Raw genomic sequence first — 26553 nt, forward strand, 5'->3', positions numbered from 1 at the left:
GGGAGACCCCTAAGGGTAATGCCACAGTCCTTTTTTCATAAGCGTCTCTCTGGATTCTAGCACGCTGATACACATGGCAGGTACTGCATATGAATGGCTTAAAAAGACCCTAATTGCTTTCATGTACAACAAACTGGCCCATAACTGGTCTAGAAGGAAGAAGAAACCATGGGGCTGTCAAATCGATCTGTGTATAGACTGTGGCTATAATGTATTAGTTGCATAACCTGGGAAATGAAAGAAATGTCACCTGCTTCTCAGAGTTGTAGTGACAGCTCTAGTAACTGTCACAATAGCGGTGTATAATAAGTGGGAACAATTCCCATTGCAGGGGTCTCGTTAAATCTGAATGAAAACGTTATACAAATTCATCCGCATGTTAAAACCTTACAGGACAGGGCTTCAATTCTTTGCCTGCATATTTAGACTAAGAAAATGTACATCACTGGTATGAAAATGTAAAAATGAACTAAAACTAGGATTAAATATAAAAATCAAATATATAGTATCAATATACAAGTATACAATATCACATATATATCTAGAAAACAGTACAGAAGAAAAGGCCTAGCTTCGACAAGGCAAGGAGAAGCGGTTGAGGCAAGCATGAGGCCTTTGCTAGCTTGGCAGCCCTCAGCCAGGCCCACTCACCTCCAGAGATACAAAAGGCCGCTGGAGGGTGAGCGAGGCCTTATGTCATTGAGAGAGCAACATACACTCTCTCATTGCTTTCCTGTACTTGTTTAAACCGGCTAGTTAGTGCCTAATAAAATGATGGAACTCCTGTTATTTTGTTGTTGGTGGTGGTGGTGTGGTAATGTGTGTGTGTGTGTGTGTGTATGTTTTCTTCCCTTCTTTTGGTTTTGTTGGTGGAAAATTATCTATTTCCTGTGTTTTCATGGATGTAGTTAACCTCCTTGGGGTGGAGTTTTCCTTCCAGTACCTTCTGTAGGGCTGGGTTTGTGGATAGACACTGTGGATAGCATCATTCCAGGTCTGGAGTACCATACAGAATAAAGAGGGGGAAGCCAGCTGAATACCAGCACTCATCTGTCTCTGCTTTGTGACTGCAACCATGGTGTCCACAGCCATGGTACTTTCCCTGCCACTACGATGCATCCCGTTGAACTGGAAGCCAAAATAAACTCTTCCTGTGTTAGGTTTGCGTCGGTGCAGCATCTGATCATAGCAACCAGGCAGAGGAAACTAACAGAGCCCTCCTCCAGCCTCCGCTCTGTCCTCACAGCTTCTGTGACTCGGCCTGTCTCCCCCCACTTGTGTCGGCTCACTGAGATACAGCCCCACTCAGACAGTTCAGGATAACCTCCTCATTTTAACACCTGAAATTTAACTATACTAATGAGAGCATTCGACCACACAAGGAAAAGTGTTCACAGGTTCTGGGGATTATGGGAGGACATCTCTAGGAAGCCATCAATAGTCTGTCTGCCATGACACTGCTAAGCTTCATTAGGTCAGTGTCAAAAGGGATGGTGCAAGTTTTTCATTTCTTTGAATTAAACATACTCACTAGAAGGTTTACATGCTCTTTAACAAGGGATCTGTACAATAAGGTCTTCACTTTTTCAGTTTGGACATGAGCCTGTAAGTGAATTTAACTGTTTATGCATTTGTAATCTTCTGAGTACCCTTAGCTGAAATACTTGAGACTAGATGTATTTGAGATTTTTTTTCTCAGTTTGGAATATTTGCATATAAATGACTCAAATGTAAGCATGCTTCACATATGCCTACATACGGCCTGGAGATAATTACATACAGTATTTTTACTGTACCTGTATTCTGACTATGATTGGTCACCACAATGTCTTATGTGGAATTTTCTGCTGTGGCATTGGCACTCAAAGATATTCGGGTTTGGGGACTGGTGGGATCGCTCAAGGGTTAAAAGCCCACCCTGCTCTTGCAGAAGATCAGAGTTTGGTTCCCAGCACCCATGGCAGGCAGCTCACAACTCTCTGCAGCTCCAGCTCCAAGGCTCTGACGGCCTTTTCAGGGGTCCACTGACCCCTGCACTCCCACGCACATACACAAAGAGACACTCACATATACAGGTAAAAAGCTTCGGGTTTCCAGACTAGGGATGCTCATTTTGTTAAAACTTCTTGTCTGGCCAGGTGATGGTGGCGCACGCCTTTAATCCCAGCACTTGGGAGGCAGAGGCAGGCAGATTTCTGAGTTCGAGGCCAGACTGGTCTACAGAGTGAGTTCCAGGACAGCCAGAACTACACAGAGAAACCCTGTCTCGAAAAACCAAAAAAAAAAAAAAAAAAAAAAAAAAAAAAAAAAAAAAAAAAACCAACAACAACCAAAAAACCCAAAAAAACCAAACAAAAACAAAACAAAAAAGACAAAAAGACAAAACCACAAGACAAACAAACAAACAAAAAACCCTTCTTGTTCAGGTTTATAATTTATTGTGCTACAAAAAGGCAGAAGCCCTTGAACCACATCTGGCTTGTAGTGTTTTAAAAATTTTAACTTTCTCAGAGAGAAAAAAAAATAGATATTCCCATTTCTGTGTTGGTGAAATTGGCTTCTCATATCTAAATATAATACTGGGATTCAGCCCAGTCTTATATCTAATCAAGATAATTTGTAATTTTGCTCCCTTTAAACACATCCTGTTTAGTCACGTGTTAACTCGAAAACTTATTTACTATGGTCAAGGTCGATATAGAAACTTTTGAACAAGACTGGACTAAGGACTTTGTAGAACTTGAGGCATGCTGACCTAAAGATAAAGAGTCTTTGGATGTGGTTATACGGTCACTCACCAGCAAGTTTAGCTAATGATATCCCCTGGGAAATGCTTATTTACTAGGGTATGGTGGTTCTTTTGGTTAAGAGTCTCAATTAATCTACATTGTAAGTAACCACTTCCATGAAACATTTCCCATGGTTTCCGCATTGCTTTGATACCCTGTTACTTCAACATAAAAATCAACTAGTTACAAAAATAATTCAGACATCCTACTGCTTCTGCCTCTGGGATAACCGGCCTGTCTCTGGGCCCCGCCCCCTGCCGCGCCCCCTCCCCGCCTCCCCGCCTCCCCGCCAAGAGTTTCAAGTGTTCAATCGCCACTTCAATTTACACTACGAATTTCCTATGTGTTAGGCGAGGTTCTAGGCGAGCAAAAGGTATAGAGCTAAAGCGTGCACTCTCAAGCCCTGCTATTCCAAAACTTGAAGCTTTAGAACTCTGAGAACCATAAACTCTGTAGTCTTTATTACATACGCCGGCCTGAATATCTGTAAACATTCACTAGGGTAACAGTATGTTTTGTGGTCCTGCATGGAGGGCTAACCTAATTCCACCCAGAGTGATATTAAAGAAGAGCTTTTATGTGGCTGGTTCTCTCATTTGGTACATGCTATCTTCTGTGCTTCACTTTCCTTATCTGCATGATGGAGTGATGATACCAACTTGGCACAACTGTGGACTAAGAAAGAATGTGTAGGTGAATACCCTCGTATAGTGTTTGGTGGTGTCCATAACCGTGTGTACCACATAGTTGCGTAGCTAAGGGAGAGCAGAAGGGATGCAAAACGGAGACCAGACAGGAGCTACTTTGGTCACTCACGGCTGCAAAATGCTGTCCCGGTAGCGGCGGCGCTGGCAAGCCACGGCCCGGGGCCTGCTGGTATAGGTGTATGTGCCTGAGGCCTCGGCTGCCCGAGGGTTACGGTCTGTCATCGCCGACGCCATGTTGGGGGTCGAATCGCCTCCCCTTCGGTGAAGGTGGGCTCTGAAGCAGGTAGGGGCTAAGAGGTCGTCGTAGCGGGAGACGTGTAAGTAGTGCCAAGGGCAGGGATGCTGCGATCCGAGAGGACGCGGATCTCGGGGAAGCGGGCGGGACGCGAGGGGGCTCCAGCAGCAGGTTGCTGGTACCCTAGGGTTTCTCCCGGGAACTTGGAGCGAGTCAGTCGCGCCCGCACCGGTTGCCGAGCAACCCAAGGTTCCGCCTGGAGGCAGGAACTCCAGGCAGATCCGGCCAGCTGGGTTTCCGGAAGGGTCTGTAGTAAAGGGCACTTCCGTCTCGTGGCCCCGCCCACCTGCTGGTCCTCGGGCACGCATGCGCAGGGGCGACTTCTTGGCTGGCAGGGCCGCCCAGATGTTGGTGGTAGCGGCCATCCGGGCGAAGGTAACGCCGTATGGCCCGGCGCGGGGGCTGCTGTCAGTGCCATCCCTGCAGGCCCATGTGCTCCTGATCTTTCAAGGGCCGTCCCCGGTAGTTTCTACTCCAGCCACGCCGCCGGACTTCCCGCGACCCGGGCGGTGACACGCCCTTGGCAGCCTGGCTCCCGGCTCTGTTACGCGCTGGGGCAGAGGCGGGCGGGGCGAGCGGGGCGAGCGGGGCGGGCTGTCTCCTGTTTCCCAGTTCCTCCTCCTCTACCTGGCGTGAATTGCCGCGCCTGCCTTCTCCACTCACCTTCGGCTCCCACAGCGACTTGAGCCATCCTTTAGACCTGTAACTTTTGGAAAGGGCTGGGTAGGTTGTTGATGAAGCAGTGTTCCTATACGCTTTCATCCTTCAGGTGCCCAAGATCGGAGCCTTATAGGATTTTATTTTAGAACTTTAAAGAGGTTAGTTTTTTTTGTGTAAGTGTATGCATCCCTTGTGATTACGTGGGTTTGCAGTTAACACCTTCAGGGCAGCTAAGTGCTCCTTGGTTTTAATCGCGCTTCTGCAGTGTGCTAGCCCAGCAACACGTGGGCGAATGGTTATAATTTTTGTGCGTACACGCTTTGTTTTTCCCTACAACATGGAAGTAGAATTTATCCCTTAGGGTTTGTGAGGATTTAAAGTGTTATTTGAAGCTTCAATAACTTAGAACTGTACCTAGTTAATGCAGTTTACTGTTTAAAGCAGACAGTCACCATTCTATAAGTATACTAAAACGTGTGTAGTAAATGCTATAGAGAGACACTGCTGAAGACTTTCGATCTGACTCATTTTGAAGCTTTTGAGAAAGTGACATTGGAGTGAATATAATGTCAAGATTAGCATCTGGGGTCCCTGAATGTCCCTGATGGGGCCATTGCTTAGAGGCTAAAAGCAAGCTTGTTGATCCGAGTTTGTGCACCGGAACTCACACACAGTATGGAGAGACAAAAGTCAGACTCATATACTAAAAATAAGTGGGTGTGATTAAAGGTGTATAAGTCTGACATTTAGAAATCCAGGAGGGTGTGTGTAGATGACTTGGAGGAATGCAGAAGAAAAGTTAACATTATTTTGTAGAAATGTTGAACAGCTTATCAGAATGTTTTTGCCCCCTTGGAACAGGGGGCGATTCCAAACAGCTAAAGCAATAAAGCGTTCTTTTACTTAAGTTCAGAGCTAAAACTTAAGTTTTAGCACCCTGTTTCCCAGGAGGAAGGAGGAGCAAATTGGTTATTTAAGGTTATTCTAGGGAAGAGCAGGTACTGAGTGGATTGCCAACTGTGCCATCCAGCCGTAGCCGGAATTTATTAATAATGTGATAGCTACTAAATGTTCTGTAGGTTTCTAGCCACAGTCTGGTTCTCTTTATTTGACTCCCAGGGCAACCTCATTTACTTCTTTGGTTATAGTAGCACTTACATATTTACAATAATAAAACCTTTTGTGTAGAGTCTTTTGTATGGTCTGAAATACAATGATTTGGCCAAAGGATTTTGAATATTTGCTATATGACAAGCACTAGTCATACTTTGGAAACTAAAGGTTTAGAAGTTTTGGGTTTTTTTTTTTAATTTGACACTTTTGTCTTTGTGGAATTTATATTTTAATAGACGAATCATAAAAACAAGGCAAGGGAGTAAAAATTAGATGTTATAAGAACCAAGAGAAAAAATGCAGCATGGAAGGTTAGGTATAGGGAAAGAGGAATTTTAGGTTGGTTAAAGAAGGCTGAAGAAGGATGCTCTCATCCCAGCAAAGATGAGGAGGGGGAGAAGTAATGAAACTTCAGACTGGCAGAACATTCCAGATCAAGGAAGCAGCAGGAACAGAGTTCTCACATCAGACAAAGAAGAGTGGGTGGAGCTGTGAAGACAAAAGGGAAATGATGTCAGTAACCACGTTGCATGTTCTGAAAGTCAGTGTGAAAGCTTGGGCATTTACTTGAGGGCTAAAAGCCACTAAGAAGTTTTAACAATTTGATAAAAAAGACCTCCCCCCCACTCCGGTTTCTTCATTGAGAATAGACTACCCTGTGGCAGAGTCAAGGACACTGTTACCCAGTTTTCCTGGCCAAGAGGGAGACGGAGACTTGTAGTTAAAACAAACGGACTGGACATGGTCATACGAGAAGGAGAGAAGCCGAAGGTGACGGTTAAGACTATGGGTAAATGTTGCACAGTGTGCCGTAAACCTTGCCCAAATACCTTGGCTGGTTTTATGGAGAGAGGATTACATTAATCACTTATTTTGATACTGAGGATCAACCTCACATCCTCGAGCCTGCTAGCCACGCAAGTGCTCGAGTAACTGAGGTACTTCCTTTCCCAGCTTAAAGATTTGATCTTCCTGTAGCTGGCAGTTAGAGTGAGAGAAGATGGCCTTAAGGGATTTCAGGCATTTTGAGTCTGCATTTAATTGTGTTTTTCCTGGTTGCTGTTATCCTAGAGCATGCATAGGTCTTTCAATCTTAAGGATGTTTGGCAGGCATCCATCTTTGGATGAACTTGAACTGTATATGTATTTTTTTTCCATTTCAGCTTAGAATTCAGCAGGTAACTCCAATTAAAAGCCAAGCAAGTTGTCGGGCTGGCCTCGTTACAGCCCCTGTCACTTCAAGCCTTGTCTGTGGTTCTCAACTCCAGTCTTTCTCTCCCTACAGTAGAAAGGCTCCAGGTCATAGCTTTGTGCTTGACTTAAATGCCCTGCACAGAAACTAACGAAATGCTTTGAAGAGGGAAAGTGACAGAAAGTCCTGTACTACTTCCTGTGTTTCTCCCCTGCCTGGGATTCTAGTCCTTTATACCCTGGCCATACCAGCCGTCTTCACAGTGGGGATTATAACACAGCAGACGCTGGGCTCCCTACTTCACACATGTGATTTCATTTAGTTGTAATGATATCAATTCGAACATTCCCGTTTGTCAGGCAGAACTGAAACCTGAAGGAACCTTAGCAATGTCATAAGCAGAGCAGTGACAGGGAGGATTGAACGCTGGTCTGTTTGATCCCATCACCAGGTAAACCCATGAGCCCTAGAGAAACATGGAAACTTTCTTCCTAACATCGTGGATCAGATGATAGGCAAGTGAACCAGACAAGGAAGGAAATGTTAGTGAAGCAAAGTGCTTAGATGAAAACATGAGATGTTACAGAAGGTTCACCTTGGATTAAAAGGCAGATAAAGCCCAAGGAAATAAAGTTCAACAGAGACCTGCGTGCCGTAGAAAGGACTCAGCTCCGTAGCTGTTCGCTGGGTGAGCAGGCCAGGCAGCAGGTGATGGCCGAGTCGCTGTTTCTAGGCAAGCTTGCTATGCTGAGGAGCTGAAGGAAGGCAGGGTGACCAGAGTTAGGAGTTTCAAGTTGGGAGAGAGCTTTGAGAGGTGTCGGAGGTGGTGAGCAGTCAAATCAGCGGGCCCTCATAGGACAGGAGGCGTGGACTCAGGAGAGCCACAGAGGTCTTTAGGGAAAGTCCGATGGCCTAGACTGCTTTCACAGAGATCGTTAATTCTGTGTAAAGAATGCATTGCCTGGGCTAAGATACTAGTTAAGAAGGAGTGTCGTGCTTCAGAGAGGGGACGGGCCTGGAGCTAGAACAGTAGCAGAGAAACTAGAAGAGGAGTGTTTGGGATATTTTGGGAATCTAAGATAACACCATGTTTTAGCTTTAACTCTTGGGATGACAGGTGTAGAGTCACCAGGAAGGGCTCAGTCGAAGGATTGCCCAGATCGCAGTGACCTGTGGGCACGTCTGTAGGGGGATGGACTGTCTTGGTTGCCTTCATTGATGTGTAGGAGCTCAGTCCACTGCTGGAAGCGCCATTCCCTTGGCCGGTGGTCCTGGGCTGTATCTGTAAGCATGGGTCTATAACCAAGTCAGCATTCATTCCTCTATGTTTCTGCTTGGTTCCCTGCCCTGACTTCCCTCCACAAGATGAAATAAGTCCTTCCCTTCCCTAAGTTGCTTTGGTCATGGTATTTGTCACTGCAGCAGAATGAAACTGGAGCACTTAGTAAAGCATTATACATGGGGGTGAGGACTAGACGGACACAGGATGGAAGCCATGCTTCCAACTCAAATGAGACAAAAGCAAACACACAATTCACTGAGATGCAGGTAGCTGTCGGAGGGATGAGCTGCCCAGAGTTCTGTGCTGGCTATGCTAATCTGAACTTCACGGTCACATGTCGTGTTGGTAGGTTATAGCTGTGAGCGAGCAGTTCCACAGAGAGGTTGGCGTAGAGAGAAAGCTGGCATGTAGAGAGGGCCAAAGACACGAAAGGCAGACAGGCAACAGAATGTGGTGTGTGGATAGCTTCCTAGGTTTTCTAGCTCATGTATGAAAAATATGTGACAAAAATATGTGACCTTAAACATCTACATGTTGCTATCAACTTCAAAAGCTAAAGCAAGTAAATCCCTCTAAACTTGAAATGTTGAAAGGAATCTCAGTATTAACCACACTCAAAGAAAACTGCTGTCCCTTTCTATAGGAAGCATTAAAATATACATATATGTATTTTAATATATAATATATTGATATATACATGCATATATTAAAATATGTATCTTATATATTTCTTCTTAGGAAGAAATGACTTAAATAATCTTTAATTAACATACAGATAAATGTATTGTGAAGTTGATAAAACTGTATTCTGTTCAGGTGGAAATTTTTATGAATTTTTTAGTCTTCCTAAGTTTATAATTCACAATGTGTTTTTCATCCTAGATAAGCATCTGTGTTTGTGATTTAATTTGTATTTGCAAGCATTTCTTTTTCCTATAGAAAAACTCCAGAATCATATAAACATCGGGTCCTTTGAACCTCATTCTGGCCCAAAGGAGTCTGGCTTTCAGGCTGATGGTGTTGTGCCGGAGGTTCCTTGAATCAGGTGGTAATACTCAGAACTATAGACCCGCTGCTTTTCAATTTCCTACAGAACTGAGAACCAGACAGGATGTTCTGATCATTTCCTTTTGATCTAACGGCTTTGATGATTCTCTCTAGTAAGAGCCAGGGTGAGCACACACTCGCCAGTCAGAGTAAAACCATGACTCAGAGTGTGCAGAATAGTGCCCGTCTTCTTGGGAAGTTTTCAGTATCAAAACATGTTGTGTATTTGAATGAAAAGTAAAATTCACATCCAGTGGATGGAAATTTCCTGTAAGAAGATATAAAACTCCCCTAACACTTTCTATTCTTGAAAATGAGAGTTATTTTTGCCAAAGGATCTGAGACCTGAATGCATTTCTTTTTAATTGGCAGGTTATGCCAAGGCCTGTGATTCTGTGATTTCATTCACTGGTTCTTGTCTTCCCCTTCATGCCATCTCAGTACAGCCCTAAACTGTGTGCCATGGCTTAAACACACAGGACATGTGGGCGGGAGGAATTAAAAGTGCTTTTAGATTTGCAAAATTTTAACTTTTTTTGTTTTTTTGTTTGTTTGTTTGTTTTTGTTGTTGTTGTTTTATCGAGACAGGGTTTCTCTGTATAGCCCTGGCTGTCTTGGGACTCACTCAGTAGACCATCCTGGCCTCAAACTCAGAAATCCACCTGCCTCTGCCTCCTAGAGTGCTGGGATTACAGGTGTGCGCCACCACCGTCCGGCTGCAAAATTTTAATTTAAGGCTACGAGTTTCTTTGGTTAATATCTGCTTTATTATTGGATTATATTGCGGTGTTAAAAACTTAAGATTTGTAAAATAGGAAAGACTAATTACAGAAGAGTATAGAATCTGAATGCAGCCCAGAACATTAGTCCTTCTCTTGGGAAACATGCACAATGGGGGCCGTACTGTTAGGGGATAGGCCAGCTAGCTAGTGCTTGTTTCATTGATTCCCGTTGGTTTTATCTGAGCATTGTAGCAAAATGTTAGAGGATTTTCATTGTGGTTGGAAATAATATGTACGCTATGGCTCTTGAACTGTATTATTCCTAAGAATGACTTCATAAGACTTGGTGCCTAAACAGACTGTAAACTTGCTCAGGCCCCAGCACACTGAGATTTATGCAGCTGAAATCTGTTCCTTTGGGACTTACACTAAGAAAGATTGACCAACAACTCTTAAAGATGGGGATCATTTATCTAGTCAACATAAGTTATAGCACACTGTAGTATCAAAAAGACCCCTGTAAATTGTAAAATTGTGCATCTTGCCCTAGAGAGATCCCCTCTCAAACACCTGTACTGCTCTAAGCCAAATCCAATTGATTGATGTCTGACTACTCATTCCCGCGGGAGAGACAAAACTTCTAAAATGTCCTGTCACTCCTAGAGATTAAAGAGATTTGTGAATGAATCTGATAATAAATATTGCTGGACATGGAAACTACAGAAAATGACTGAGAGAAATCCTCAAATGGCTAAATGAGGGCTGGGTATAGTTCATTGTTAGGTCGATTGCATCATATGCATGAGGCCTAAGGTTCAGTTTCCAAAACCTTTTTTTCTGGTGCTGCTTGTACTTAGACACTGGCTCCCACGATACACCAAGCGATGCTGTATAAACCTCATTCCCCAGTTTAACTCATCAATAAAAGGCTAGAACCTGTGATTGGGCAGTGGAGGATGAAAGGCAGGATTTGAGGATTGAGTGAGGGGGTTTCAGAAGAGACCAAAAGGAGAGAAGAGAGGACACAGGTGACAGAGGAGAGGTGATGGACCATGAGCACGTGGCCAGGAGAAACAGCAAGAAACAAGGAACATATGGTTGGGAAATAAGTTAGAGCAGCTCCAAACCTGCCCAGTCTAGGCTGCCAGCTTCCAAATAAAATACCTGGGCGATGTCTCGTGTACAAGCTAGCTAGAATTTATAATCCCTTTTGCATAAATGAGTGGGAAGATGTTTTATTCTAATGGAATGGAAGACTCAACATTCTGAGGTACTAACTCTCTAAATTGTTATATGAATTTAACTAAACTCCAATTGACGTTTCTAGATATCAGGCTGAGGATGCAGCCCAGTTGGCAGGGTTTGCTTAGCATGCATGGAGGCCTGGTTTGGGTCCCGGCACCATGTAACACTGGTTGTGGTGGCACAGGGCTATGATCCCTTAAAGACAAGAAGACCTAATGTTCCAAGTCATCCTTGGCCATATAGTGATTTCTTTACCATCCCAGGCTACACAGTACCTTGTCTCAAACAAAACAAGAAAACCTTCCCAGGCATTGGCAGACTTAACTGAGAATATATAAGGATAAGAGATCTTAGCATATTCTAAGGGAAGGAGAAGGTTGTGACATAGTTTCAGGTCTTCCTTTAACATTCCAGTGTCCACACCGCGTGCCACAGGCAGAAGGGTAGTTACAAAGATCAAAGAACTAGAATGCATCTATAGTCAGGTGTTTACTTTTGGGGGTCAGGCTGCTGGGGACTGAACCCTAGGGCCTTGATCATGCTAGGTGAATGTTCTGTCACATCTAAAGTCCCCGGGCAGCATGGCGGAAGCAGCATGGGCAGCAGGCAGGTGGGCATGGCGCTGGAGCAGCAGCCGAGAGCTTACATCTGATCCGCAAGCAGGAGGCAGAGAGAGCGCCGACTGGGAATGGTGGGGGTTTGAAGCCTCACAGCCCACCACCCACAGTGCGTGAGTGACTGATAAACTACATATTGGGACAAAACCTCACAAACCAGAGAGTTCGCAGAATGCATAAAGTTCCAGAACATGTGACGTACCAGCTGCAGTTTGTTACTTAGAGAAAAGATGATCTTAAGGAAGACGGGCATAAGGCTGGTGTACTGGCTAGTTTTGTGTGTCAACTTGACACAGGCTGGAGTTATCACAGAGAAAGGAGCTTCAGTTGGGGAAGTGCCTCCATGAGATCCAACTGTGAGGCACTTTCTCAATTAGTGATCAAGGTGGGGAGGGCCCCTTGTGGGTGGTGCCATCCCTGGGCTGGTGCTCTTGGGTTCTATAAGAGAGCAGGCTGAGCAAGCCAGGGGAAGCAAGCCAGTAACAAACATCCCTCCATGGCCTCTGCATCAGCTCCTGGATTCCTGACCTGCTTGAGTTCCAGTCCTGATTTCCTTTAATGATGAACTGTAACGTGGAAGTATAAGCTCAATAAACCCTTTCCTCCCCAACTTGCTTCTTGGTCATGATGTTTGTGCAGGAATAGAAACCCTGACTAAGACAGCTGGGTAATTCTTAAATAGCAATAAACACATAGGAACTGTTCATCATCAGCTAATCAATGGAAAATGCAAACGAGCACACAGTGAGATACTAGTATATCCCCACTATAGTGGCCGCTTGAGTAAACTAGTCAACTAAACCGAGCCAGACCAAACTGGCAGCACCAAGTATTTATTGATAGCCCCATGAATTGGGCTATCTGTGTGAGACAAAGTCTGGGCATTGCTCCAGCGCCATGCCTACCTGCCTGCTGCCTGCTTCCGCCATGCTGCCCATGGACTTTACTACAACCATGAGCGTCAATTGTTTCTAAGTTGCCTTGGCCACAGTGTCTTTTAATCACAGCAGCAACAACAACAAAAGAATCCACACCATGTATTCTGAACAGATGAGGTTGATTGTATGGCTATATCTCAGTAAAGCTGATCAAATATCTAAACCACCGGAAGAATAAGAGTTTACTCTCTTTGATAAAGGGCCGGAGATATACGGATGCCTCTCTTCATAATAAAGAGAGGTAGGGTTAGACCTAAGTCTTACCCCAGATGGCTTTCCTTCCAACTGGAGTGTATCGGTGTGCACAGGTGGCAGAAATAAAGGAGAGGAGGAACACAGAGGAACAAATGTGCTGAGCACAGACCTCTGGGTATCCGAATCCCGAGACACGCCCCCCCAATCAGTTACGTCAGAACCCCACCCCAGAACGCTTGAGACGGGTCTTTGTGAACAAATTCAAAATTTTTAAATAGCTTCCTTGTGTCCCCTTTCCTTCCCTAGTTGGAGACCAGCAGTTGGAATTGTATACAGAAGTCACATATTAAAGGAGAAAGGTCAAATGGTATATGACATTTTGGAACGGGGAACCAAAAGCTTTGAATGCAGCACTTACCTGTAAACACAGCCAAGATTTTGTTTGCCTTTAGCTCTTAAAACTATGTAACTAGACTCAAACTAAGGTGACTCTTAACAGAGCACAGAATGCATGGAGTTAATTTTATTCTTAGAATTAGCATATGGATCTGCCAACATTTTTTAAACCAATTATTATTCTTTTAATTAGAATTTTTTAAATTTAAATTTTATTTTGTGCTCATTGTTTTTTCTTTTTTTGACTGCATGTACATCAGTATGAGGGTATTAGAAGCCCTGGAGCTGGAGTCACAGACAGGTGTGAGCTTCCATGTGGGTGCTGGGAATTGAACCCAGGACCTTGGAGGGGGCAGAATGTGCTCCTAATCACTGATCCATCTCTCTAGCCCCAACTAATTATTTTTAAAATATTTTTGTTTCCTATATATTTTGCATTGAGTTTGCCTAGTTCTTTGGGGGCTTAAAGACTAGATTAATTGACATTTGATATTTGGGGGACTGGAGAGATGGCTCAGCAATTAAGATTTCCTTAAAAAAAAATATCTTTTCAGTAACAACCTGCAGCAGGTACTTCACATATTTTAGGTTCTAACTTACATCCTGTGTCTTTAGATTTTTAAATCATGTTGTAAAGGCCTGTTTTATCCCGAGATTTATCGAAGAAACTTATTCCTATTTCTTCTGGAACTCTGACTTTTCTACTTCCCATGCTTAATTAAATCTTGTATCCTTCTCGAACCCAATCTGGCACTCACTGGGAGACACCGTTCTGGTGTTTTATTTCCTCGGACAGCCGTTCCTCACAAGCTGTCTACAAAGTGTCTGTGCTTCCCACAGTGTGGCCATCAGTACCACGAGCTGAGCCCTGCCTCTGTTCCCTCCTGGGGGTTGTGGTCTCTCCCAGTGGCCATCCCCTCTTTCCTTGAGTATGGCTTACAGTAAGTCAGGGCCCTTTCCTGTCTTCCTTTCTTCATTTCTCTTGATTTCTGCTGATTGAGATTGGAGATATATGAGATGTGGTCTTTACATGAGTTTACTGCATTACAGTGAGGACACAGACCCAAACAATCCCTCGTAGTGGCTAGAAGGCTCCAGCAGCGCCCCCTCCCTGTCCGAGCTCTCCACAGATCTGGGGTCATGGGCACATAGAGCCACACCCAGCCTCTAATGGGAGCGCTAGATCTGAACTCAGGTCCTCATGCTTGTGCGACAAGTATTTCTACACGCCGAGCCATTTCTCTCTGGTCCCCATAGTAAACCCGTATTCTGTAGCAGAGACAATACAGTGTCTCAGTCTACATTCAAGATATGGCTAAGATTCATTGTCATCTCTAGCGAGCTGTGTACACTTTGGCCTCCTCAGTATTTCTCCTTTTGCAAAAGAAGAGTTAAGACCAGAGAATTCAATTAACGAAGAACCCCCAGCTCTCTGAGATTCTATCTGACGTGGCTTCCTGCGTGGCTGATAGGAGGAAAACCTGCATTGGCAGCTCTCCCAACAAGATTACAATCGGGTGTTTATCTAATTATTCCTTTTTTTTTAAGTTTTAAAAATTTTATTTATTTATTATTATATGTAATGTAAGTACACTGTAGCTGATTTGAGACACTCCAGAAGAGGGCATCTGATCCCATTACAGATGGTTATGATCCACATGTGGTTGCTGGGATTTGAATGCAGGACCTCTGGAAGAGCAGAGAGTGTTCTTAACTACTGAGCCATCTCTCCAGCCCCCTAATTATCTCTTAAGTGTGCATTAATATAAGTGGTATCAGACATTCCCACCCCAAGCATTTCTAAGCACTGTGGCATTAGCCATTGCTTGGAACATTAATGTTGCAAAACCTTGCTGCTGACACTACTGTGGGACCTGCCACTGTGCATGCGCTTACTGGGTTTAAGCTTTAAGCAGTCGTTCTTGCCTCTAGCACACATTCCCAATTTTGGTAAATTTCCCTAAGCCAACAAACATATCTAGGTCAGCTTCAATTTATTTAAGTCCTAGGGTCAGAGACAGAGCGTACTTTTGAAAATAATTACAGTGCACTGTGTGTCACCCTCCTGCCCATCCCCTCTTTATAGGAGGAAAGAAAATTTCTTAGGAACACTAAGACCGACCATTTTTGTCAAATAAGAGTGGAATGGACCTTGACAACAACCAATTTCCAACTTCCAGCCTCCAGAACCATGGACAAGGCATTGCTGCTCCTTAGCGCCCCCTACAGCTACAGCGCTGTTGTGGCAGCCACCGCAAATGGACATACATGGAAACAGAATTAGGAAGTCCAAATTGGAAACATCAGTGGGCCACATAGAAACAAGTGAGTCCCACGCCGCCGTGTGATATTTGAGATGGCCCCTACAACTTCTCTTTGCTGGTCAAAGAAAGATATCGATGAGAGTGACACACACTTTATCACGAGGAGCCATGGATATCTGACATAAGCTGTACTGGGTCTTCCGGTCTCACTGTTGCTTTTTAAAATATAGGTGATTAGCCAGGCATGAGTGTGTATGTCTTTAACCACAGAGCTTGGGAAGCTGGAGATCTCTGTGAGCTCAAGGTCAGTCTGGTCTACACAGTGAGTTTTGGGCTATACTGAGAAACCCTGTCTTAAATTACATAAATAAATAAATAGGCATTTGAGGAGGGTTTTCAGGACCCGAGAAAGGGTCATGTGGAGGTCAACTCATTAGTAAAGTGGGAATACATCTAAAACTTTCCAGTTTGTCATCTAGGTTAGCCACTGCAGACAATGCTCTGATTCTCATTAGCAGGTCGCTAAGAGCCATTGTGTAATGTGGCCTGTAATCCCAGCACTCAGCAGGCGGAGGCTAGAGGATTTCACATTCTGGGGCTGCTTGGGCAACAGGGAAATAAATAAATAAATTCCAAATAGATAAAATGTCCATATACGTACAAACTCTGTCATCTATTATCTATCTATAATCTATCATTCATCCATCATCTATGCATCCATTTCCTATCTCCATCCATCTATCATCCACTTATCCGTCTATCCATCTATCCGTCTATCGTCTGTCTGTCTATCTCACTAAGAACCTGGTGGGAGATCATTTTTCCCCCCAGTTCTGAAAGACTCACTGTGGTGCCTGGCTCGTGGAAGGTACCAAAGTCATAACTCCGTTAGTGCTCAGCTCTAAGAAAGGGCTGCTCTTACTCACTGACCAGTGAGAGGGGGGCGGCTTGCCCTTTAAGACTGATTTATTGTTGGTGCTTAATAGAGCATAAAAAAGATTTCCTTTTATGTTATGTATTATGTTTTGCCTGTGTGTATGTAAGTTCCCCACGGGCATGCCTGGAGGGTAGAGGGGGCCCTCAGATTCCCTGGAACTGAAGTTACGGATGGTTGTGAGGAGTCATGTGGGTGCTGGGAACTGAACCCAGGTCTTCTGCAAGAGCAACACGCGTGCTTAACTGCCACCCCTTCTTTTTTTTTTTTTTTAATTTTTTTAGATGGATTTCTCTATGTAGCTCTGGCTGTTCTGGAACTTGTTCTATGGACCAGGTTGGCCTCTAACTCAGAGATCCACCTGCCTCCGCCTTCCAAATGCTGGGATTAAAGTCATGCAGCACGTATTAGCGTTATTAATGTTACTTTTGATCATGATGCTTGGGCAGCCCAATTTACAACTTGGCTAAGCAGATGCTCAGTGAATCACCTCTGAGGTAGAATCAGGGTTTTTTTTGTTTGTTTGTTTGTTTTTTTCTTTAACCTGTTAGTGAGACATCCCCAAAATCATGAGTGTACACAGTATTTTGTAAAAATGGATATAAGTAGGAAGATTGGAGCCCTGTACTTTAAAATACTTAGATAAGCACTTTGGTCATTGAGTAGTAAAATTCTAATATACAAACATTTCTCCTTATGCTCGCTAATAATAAGGGAGATTGAACATCATGAAAGCGAGGTGTGTGAAGACATTGGACAGTCTGCTTCACTCAAATGGAAGGATTACCTGTGCCAGATTATCCCGCGTCCTGTAGTTTTTTCCTGTCCCCTGAATGACTGCTTGACTGAAAACAGTGGCTCAAATGCCCAGAGAACAGAGACTACATCTCCTGGGCACTAGCTCCCCGAGGTATGTGTTGCCCTACAATGAGTGTAGAGTGAACAGACACTCACTGAATGGACCTGTGTGTGGCTAATGTTCTTGATGGGTTTTTATTTGAGGCAAAGGATACAGCATCAGCAGGTAATGAACTGTCTAAAGGAGGGCAGTTTATTATGAATAATAAATAAACTACGCCGAAGTCGTATACAAGACTCCCCGATGCGTACAACACTGCTTACCTCCACACAGCAGCACAAGACATGACCAAGCCGCAGAAGCTCAGAGCTCTGCGCGAATTAATACTGACAGAGTGCGTTTCCACCGCGCCTCCCACATCCCATTAGATGATTGAAAGACCTTCTCCCAGCGCAGCTGACAGCTCACACACTGAGTACAGTGTCTTTCAATCTGCTCCCTTCTATGAAGATGCTCATTCGTTGTCACAAGCCTGCTTAGGAGAAGACGCATGGGAGGCGCAGACAATTCCACCTACATGCGGCTCACGGAAAATGTGAACAAAGGCATGACATTTGCTGGGACATTAAGAAAAGTAAAGACTCTTTTTCTAATCAATAGAAACAAGCACCTGAGGACAAAACCCAAAAACAACAACAACAAAAACCCAACATAGAGAAAGGACAGAAGTACATGCATGAAGGGATGTGTGCAGACACCCTTTGCCTCTAATACCTTGTATATAATACATTTTATACATTTACTACATATTGCACAAACCCGGTTACACACAGACACAATCTGGTGTCACCGTGTGGGCCATCCTCACAGAGGAGAGCTCCACACAACGTTCTGAATGAGCTTATCTATGACTCTTTGGGAAACAGACTCAACAGGCAGTTCTCTGAAGTCGTATCTTCACATACGAGTTAGCCATGAGGCACGGTGTCCTTTCTTAAATGTAGGATTCTTTAGCACAGCGGAGTTGGTCGACCTCAAAGACCAACTGACTGGACTCGGATACTGTCCCGAACCGGTGCAGCTCAGCTCTCCCCTGAGTTTCTACAGAGACATGGACAGTCTGACTGTGGGCCCAGTGCTCAGTCACGGAAGACAATCTGTGTCCACCAGGTGTCCCTTCGCTGAGGTCACCTCCATGGTGACAAGGCACAGGGGGCCCCGCTGTGCTCTGCTTGAACATTCTTGCCCTCATACTTCCAACTGTCTGTCCGCCATAGGCTGTGAGTCCCGATGTCTGGTAATAAATGGCCTCCTCGTAAGATGGTGGGCTTCCTGGCCTCCTCACATCCACTAATGGGAACAAGTTATTGACCGAGAGGGCCCAGGTCCCAGACAAGCTGAAGCCCAGAGTTGTTTGGCTTTGGATGTCTGACTCATTTTCCTGGATGATTCTGCCAGCAAGCTGGCTCTCTTTCCTCAAGTCCTTCTGGAGCTGGTCTCGAGAAAAGTCTTTGGGTTTCTCAGACCCAGTGCTGGTAGTTCGGGGCAGCACTTTCTTGTGGGACGCAAAGGAAAATGACATAGAGTGCTTTCTAATTTCTCTCTGGGGTTTGGTCTTGTCCATCTTTGTGGTGAAACTCTGGTGTCTGGTGAAGAAGTTTCTCTTGGGACAGGATGGAGAAGGCACAGGTGAGCTGTCTAAAGATTCACCCTGGGAGAAGCTGGAGAAAGCTTTGGTTACGAGTCCCTGTGGCGATGCTAAACCTTGGGTCAAATTCTTTATCTGCAAATCCACTGGTCTCTTGGGTTTGCCTTCGACTGCTGGGAAGACTTCCTCTGTAAAGGGATCTTCAGCCTCATCGCCTTCAGAACAGGAAGCTTCCTGGGGCAGAGTGAAGCTGTGCTCACTCCTCGTTAGCTTTTGCTTGGTTGTTGGGCTCACGAGACACTCTTGTGAGGGTGACATGTTGGGCTCAGAAAACCGCCTGTCTTGCTGCACAATGGAGCTTTTCAGCCTGGTTACCATGCTAACACTGGACTCTGACCTTGACTCACAGGTGTCCCGGGGACCCTGGGTATCCAGGCCAGCCATTGTGGCAGTGGAACCCTCCCGCTGACTGCTGGGAGAGGCAGCGCCACTTGTGGGCTCACCATCCGGGTCATTGCTGTCATAGGCTGAGTCATTCTGCAGAGTCGACACGTCTGGGGAAAGTTAAGGAAGGGTTGAACATACTGTCCAGGCTCTCTTAGTGAGCACCCTATTTATACCCACGATGCTTTGGTGGAAGTGTACACTGAGACTTTGCTTCTGTCTAAAATGGTCTTTAAATGGTAAGAAAGTGGAAAAATAGCATAGAGAGGGAAGGGAAAGATTCAAGGGAAAGAAGCTGACAATGATAATATTCTCTAAGGTCTATTGATCTGAATTCGTAACATTGGTCCGTCAGGTAGCTCTTGTAGAGGATCTATGTACATTTTGATGGTCTCACAGTCCATCGTAGAGCTGGAATTTCCTTACTACAGCTCGTAGCTGAAGTTTACTTAGTAGAATTAAGTTATTCATGACTCAGAATGGAAAGGAGAAAATTCCAGATTGTTACAGAAAGTGGGCAGTGTCTGGTGTGTGTGTATATGTGTGTGTGTGTATAAATCTAACAGCAAGGCCTCTGTGGTTAGTGACTTCCTTACAGAATTCTGACTTGTGAAGGTGAATCCTGCTCCTAATACCAAGGACGCTTCGCATCGCTGTACGGAGCACCTGTGGCCAGCACACACTTCTCCCCAGAATCACACTCAAGTGACAGAATGTTCTGTACCTGAACTGTCAGTGTGTTCCAGGGAGTCGTCAGAAGTGATGCGGGAATGTGTCTGAATGTTCTCCCCAAATATTTCAAAGCAGTTGTCAATGAGGAATTCCACCAAGACCTTAACCTGTTTAAAAAAGAAAAGAAAAGAAAAGAAAAAAGAAGCAGTTTGTCAGCTTAAGTACATTCATTAAAAAGGTAGCAAAGAATGAGGACACATTCAGGAAGTGGCAGAATTAAGACTAGATACTTTCATGTGCCTGAAAAGCACATTGGAATAATAAATACACTTTATTATATTTTTTGAGGTATGCATTTTTTTTTCAGTCTTAAAAAAAACCACCTTTGAAGTAACTACAATTTCATTTAAGGAAGTACTTGTCCAGTTTCTAGCTGAACAGGCAGACTGTGATACACACAGGAAAAAGAACAAAGTGTTTTCTCCAGCTGTGGGGGCAGTGCTGTGCCTGTTACTCTGATGTCTCCCAGGGCAACAGAGGATACATACATTATGTGCCTCAGCAAATGCAGGTTTCTACGAGCATGGAGAACCACGACAGACACGCCCTGCAGTTCAGACCTCCACTGTGGCCCCTGAGTCACTTCGAGAAACCCAAACCACAAGCATTTCAGGGCCTAGCTTTTACAGAGAGCGGACTGGTGACCAGGGCGTTTCTCCTCCAGAGGCAGGACATACCTTATTGTTCAGGTCCCTCTGGGCCTGGAAGGACAGGCTCTGGTCATTCTTCAGAGTGAGCATGTTGGGCCCGATGCAGATAGCTAGGTTGCTGGAGTCCATCTTGTTGACCTCGGCGTTCTTGCTGATGAGGTGGAGCACGTAGACCAAGTTCCTGAGCAGGAGGAGGTTGGGCCCCGGGAGGCGTCCAGCAACCCTGGAATAAAGTTGAGCGATGATGGCTTTCATGTAGTTTAGTATGGCCTCTCAAAAGGTTCCACCCAAACCAGACTTCCTTTAAAACAAGGAAGGCGCATTTTCACAAGAAACATTGTGAAATTCTCCCTGTGGTTGTAGTGGGGCTCCAATAGTCCCCGTATTTATTACACACAGGGATGCTAATTGTGAATCGGAGCCTGTTTAACTGCTACAGTCTGCCTTATATTTTGAAAACAATCTTGTTATTAAATAACTGTCAGAATTCTGTTTCAAGCCCTATGAGACTGGCTTCCTTACCCCTCTTTAGACTAATTTTCGGATGAAGATCACCTATCTTCATATCGTCCTGAGAAGTCTTTAGAAAGAACTAATTATAAAAGCATGTTTATAACTAGGCAATGCTCTAGTGATAACAAATTTGATTCTTAAATTACATTCTTTACATTTTGATATTTCAAAAAAAATGAAGTGAATCCAATCATTTCTTAGTTTTAGAAAAGACTTTTTATGTGCAAGCAGAAACATTGTGATAATTCTAGTATTCTGGGGCAGGGAGGGTAGGGGCAGAAACTATCCTCTTTCTGGTAAATATTTCATGGAAAATACTTGCCATGGGGACAACATGTTAATAGAAGGCCTCTGGGATTCTCCAGTAATGTAGAGGTCACACTTCCATTTTTAAATGCTAGCTTTTGGAATTTGATCTTTTAAAAAAAATTTTTTTTTATCAACCATAAGAATGCAGTTTGCTGTGGAAATTTATGAACAAAACCATCTCTTCCAAGTTGCTCTGTGGTGCCATAAGGGTTTATGAGGGAACAGTGGTTGGCAAGGCACCAGTTAGCGACGTTAAGGTTAACTCCGATCTTGTTGGCTAGCCTGCAGTAAAGCATTCAGAGGTCTGAGCTCATGGTGTGCCTTTTAAAACTACTCCTGTGTGAAGGTTCCCTCCCATCTTGGGATCTATGAGTGCTGAAGTTTCCTTTCTGTTTTTTAAGAAGTGCTTTCTCTCCAGGGCTTTTTCTGGCTTCCATGATGGGGCAAACGGGCAGTTCCACTCAAGATTCCCTGGCCCTCACAGTTTCTTTGAGGCAGGAATCTCGAAGCACTTGCCCTTATGAAGGATCAAAATAATGGCGGCCTAGCCTCCTGCAGTGCCCGAGGACTTACTGCTTTAGGGCCTCGATTTTGTCCTCCTCGCTGGGCTTCTCCAGGGCGCCCATCCAGTCCTCAAAGAGGTCACAGGAGAGCAGCTTCAGGGGGATTCCCCGGAGGAAGTCCTGGAGGGAGAAAAAAGTGTACCCGAGTCACATCGCTGTATTTACTTCCTTTAGGGAGCCTCTTCCAAACTCACACAGTACTTAAGAACGCCCCGCCCCGCTCTGCCCCAGTAACCAGCAGAGTAAGATGCACTGTCTCTAGGTAGGTGAAAATTGGGGAGACCAGATTTATGAATGGGGCCAAGGGGCAATCAAATGATGTTTTGAGAGAATTTCATGCCACCCTTTCTGTTGAGGATCTGGGATCATTGAAACAGAGGTGCTTGTGTGAATAATTGAAAGGTTTAACTGAGAAAAAGCGAAACTCCCACCAGCTGACTTGGCCTGCGGGGGGTGGGGGTGGGGGAGCAGTGCCAGGTCCGGGTCTCCTGACGACTTTGTCAGCGCGCCCTTGTCAGGCCATTTGGTGTAATTGCCGCAGGCTCACCTTGAAGACCACAGCCAGGAGGTGCACCGGGAGCTGTTTCAGATCCACGGAGCCCCCACAGTTGAGCTCCTCCTTCAGCTCCTTGCGGGCTTTCTCGCTGGCAGCTTTCCTGAATATGCCTTCAGTTGAAGGACCTTTAAGGCAGAGGATGGCGAGGATGTCCTGCGGGAGCGGACACAACATCAGGAAACAGGTCCCTTGGAGACATCTGTAGTCTCTTGTTACAGGAGGAGAGACTTTCAAGTTCACCTAAGCCAGCGCTACCAAGGACGCCTTTTTACTCATTTTTCTCAAAGGAGGTACATTGTGAAGGGATTAATTTGGCACATTTGAAAATTATTTGGGGCCCCCTCTCTCCCCTCAAATGCTTCCGTAGAAACGCTAGTTTACCCCCACAGACATCCTCTGCTCCCTCTCTGATGAATTTTTAGAAGTTACAAATGTTCCACCTTCTCCAATCCGCAAGACAGAGTCTATTGAGGGATACAGCCGGCAGACAGCTCTCTCCTGCACTGGATAGTAGGGGAGGCTTTCTTTGAAAGCCGATGCCCATCACGTTCAGACTTTCCCCAGACTTTTCAGGCCCCACAGGAAAGGGAAGTAGGTTTATGAGTTCACACATGCCTACCTGGATGGGTCTGGGGAGTGTGCCGTTCTCTCCACAGATGATTGACAAAGACTGGTCAAACAACGACACTTTCAGCTCTGGTTCCAATGACCCAGAGAAGTCAGAAGAAGGAGAGAGCTTTCTCATGAGAGACGGCCAAGACAACACTTTCTTTCTCTTCTTAACTTCTGTTGCCAAGGAAACAAGGAGAAAAAGAGGGGGAAAAATCTATGTTAACAAGCCCAGATCCAAATTAGAACATGGATGGTGTTGGCTACAACATCTCACCTGTAGCAAGCTACTTTGAAAAACAAAAGTAAAACAAACAAAACCAGCAAACCCACTGTTGAAAACTCGAGAAGGCCAAGGGCATGACCCGTGATCTAGAAAAATCTACCCCCAAACCACCACGCTGTTGTCAGGGTAGCGAGTCCCTAAACATCAACACCAGTGTTCCCCAAAGGCCCCACCTTTCCTGTTTTTACGCGCACAGTTTTTAGCTATAGAAAACTAGCGAAATTTCAACGGTGCGGGTCAAAACCACCCATTTTAACGTATTCCTAATGACTACAGAGAATGTATTTCTGATTAATGGATATTATTTTAACTTATTTCTCTGAATGTGAAAGTTACACAGAGGAAGTGTTTTGCTTCCTTTCGAAGATCTTCTAGAAGATTCTGGGCAGAGCTGGCTGTTGCTGCCTCCGTTCCCGCCCATAGCTGGCCACCGCTAGAGGGCGCTACATCACCCAGGGACTCCTGCAGTCACCCGACCCAGCTTTATTTCAGAAGCTAGTGGTGGTTCTCCAAGCAGGTTGCCACCAAGGCTTGGCACTTTACCAAGTATCCTACCATTTACATATTTTGTACCAGCACGTGGAAGAAAGACAAGAATGAGAGGCCCGTCCTGATACTTTGGGAGGGGTGGTCAGATCTGATGTATATTATAATGAAATGTGTTATGGAAGGCGGTAAAGAAAGGATGCGTGAGTCTTTGAGGTTGGAGATCAGCGACAATTGCCTCATGGGCGCTTAGGTGCGGTCTCCACTAGAGAAGGAAGCAACGGGGTGGGAAGGGCAATGTCTGTTTCTCCAATGTGTGCACGTTTCCCTCCCATCCTCAAGGCCTACAAGTTCTGAGACTTGGCAGCCCACTGGGAAACCCCGTGTAGAGCTGGCCACTGACCATGGACAGAATCTTCTCTCTTCCAGCTCTGGCTGTCTTAGTCAAGGGTTAATGTTCTGCGGTCTCTCAGAACACTTAGAGAGCTAATTCTCAGTAAAGTAAAAGCCCTGTGGTTTTGCAAACCGAGAGCACTAGTTAGGCGCGCAAGAGAGATCAGTATGCTTTCAAAACTCACCAATTAGCTGGCAAATGCTGTCTTCACTCTCACATGACGTCAGCAGTGGAAGCCCCTTGATATCACCCTGAAAACAGGTATTTCATTTCAAATAGTGACACCCAAAGACACCCCACAAAATGCACACACAGCCTTTTATTCATCTTGAAAATTAAGTCGAATGCATTGATACTGTATTTTATCTTCTCAGATCAACATTATCTTGGAAGATCTCAATTGACATGCTCAGTTTACAACCTGATATTCATCTTACACTAATAATTAAACAACCCAAATGAGCAACACAGAGAATGTCTTTTATCGAATTGCAAATAAAAAGTTTAAAAACATTGCTTTCTTACCTCTGACTGACATTCAATTAATGTCTCCATGTTGTTGGCATTAAGTGGTTTTGACTAAAAGAGAAGAAAAGGAACGTCAGTGAAGGCTTTCAGCCCCGGTCTATGGATAAGATGGATCAGCAGGTGCAGAGGACTCACGTACACCATCGAGACTGCTTATCAGCTTCATCGGAATCGAGGCTGACAGTCCGAGGGAAGGGGGGCTTCACTACCTTGAGGCTTTGGTCCTGTCTACAATAAATCATAAATGAAAAAGAGTTAGAAAATAGGATAACCAGTCCAGTCAAATTCAAATTTCAGAGTCAGTTTGGAAAAAAAAAAAAAAAAAAAGAAGACCCAGAGCTTAAAGCTACTGGATAGAAAAGTTTTCTCTTCCAACCGGGCTCCCACTAAGAAGCATCGTGGTGAGCCTCATCCAACTTTTCATTTGTGTCTTATTTCATCCAAATGAAATAAAAATTCCTACGTTTCCATGAACTAAGATAACATCAGCCTTTCTTACTAAGCGTCACCTATGATTAAGAACAGCCTCGAGAAACTTAATCCTAAATTCTTTAAGCCAGACGTCTTACTACTCCCAAACTTTGTTGTGCGTTACTAAGTTCCCATCAGGAGAGCCCGAGTACACATTACAACGAAGACTTGCTTTTTTTTGAGTGCACTATATTAAAATCTCTGCACTCTCCTGTAACCCAAGTAAGACAGAACTATCTCCAGGATATTATATACAGTATACAGAAACAAAGGATAACATTTACAGAATCCCTAAACCCCTAAGCTGCAGCTGACACCCAGCCACCAAGCATTCTGCACTCAGAGTCCTTCTAAGGCAGACACATATTTCTCAGTAGAGCTGTTTTTAGTGGCACTGGGCCCCCGAGGCTTCAGGGACCTGAGTCCCGAGACCCACAAGGCAGTTTATATTTTGTCCTGTTCATCCACAGTACTTACCCAGCGAGGGTCGTCAGCCAGAGTTCACTCTACCTCTGGCGAACTGGAGAAAACGGGAGACACAACATGACGCTCTGACCCTAGGAATCCACCCACAGAGACAAGGCACTGGAACCCTCAGCCGCATGTGCTGCGAGTTATATGCGGCGGGGGCGGGCAGGTGGAAACTCAGACTCTTACTGGGGCCGGAAGGAACATCATGGGCTGTCACACAGTCAGAGACAGCCGGAGACTGCTCCGGTCTCACTTCCTCATTCCTTTTAGGGCAGCGCCGGTTCTTTCCAAGCCTGCCCCCTCTAATTCCCACCCCCCATTTCAAAGCAAAAATATCTACAAACTACTAGCAGTGGAAACCATGACATATCGAACATAGGAGGTGGCTCTGGTGAATATCAAAGCTGGTGTGTGCAGAAGGAGAAATTTTATTATTCTGCATGTAAACACTTCCTTTTATAATTGCTCATGCCGCCCCCTCCCTACTTTGGGTGGCCTGTTTGGGTGCTGTTCCCTTTCACCCACCATCCTCTCCGTCCACCAGGACTAGATATTAACTGGCACGTCTAGGTGCAGGGTTGTTGCTATAAAACCAGGACAGAGACAGAGGAATGACTTCCCCTCTTTGAAAATTACCCTCGAAAGCTGCATCAGTTTCTTTGGAACTAGGGGAATTGCCCACTGAGAAATACATTTAT

At 44.8% G+C, this 26553-nt stretch overlaps 2 protein-coding genes across 4 annotated transcripts in view; both read right to left on the reverse strand.

The window, feature by feature from the left end:
- Rsph3 (radial spoke head 3) overlaps positions 1-4348 on the reverse strand; it is a 52053-nt gene extending 47705 nt beyond the window's left edge. For both annotated transcript variants that reach the window (XM_052169697.1, XM_052169696.1), the window contains exon 1: positions 3606-4348. In XM_052169697.1, coding sequence (XP_052025657.1) covers positions 3606-4156 — 551 coding nt within the window. In that variant the 5' untranslated portion in view covers positions 4157-4348. The remainder of the gene's footprint in view (positions 1-3605) is intronic.
- Positions 4349-17426: 13078 nt separating this feature from the next.
- Tagap (T cell activation RhoGTPase activating protein) lies at positions 17427-26036 on the reverse strand. Of its 2 annotated transcripts, XM_052169733.1 has the most exons (10): positions 25862-26036; positions 25053-25141; positions 24911-24964; positions 24570-24636; positions 23230-23396; positions 22602-22763; positions 22065-22174; positions 20697-20892; positions 20012-20126; positions 17427-19397 (listed from the first exon to the last, which is right to left on the reverse strand). In XM_052169733.1, the coding sequence occupies exons 2-10, from the start codon at positions 25077-25079 to the stop codon at positions 18190-18192; spliced, it is 2106 nt and encodes a 701-aa protein (XP_052025693.1). In that variant the 5' UTR covers positions 25080-25141; positions 25862-26036; the 3' UTR covers positions 17427-18189. The 2 variants fall into 2 exon arrangements, with proteins under 2 accessions (XP_052025693.1, XP_052025694.1); XM_052169734.1 differs by lacking the exon at positions 25862-26036 and having other exon boundaries at positions 25049-25134.
- Between the last annotated feature and the right edge of the window lie 517 nt (positions 26037-26553).

The sequence above is a fragment of the Apodemus sylvaticus genome, chromosome 23, assembly GCF_947179515.1.
Source record: "Apodemus sylvaticus chromosome 23, mApoSyl1.1, whole genome shotgun sequence".
Lineage (NCBI taxonomy): Eukaryota > Metazoa > Chordata > Mammalia > Rodentia > Muridae > Apodemus > Apodemus sylvaticus.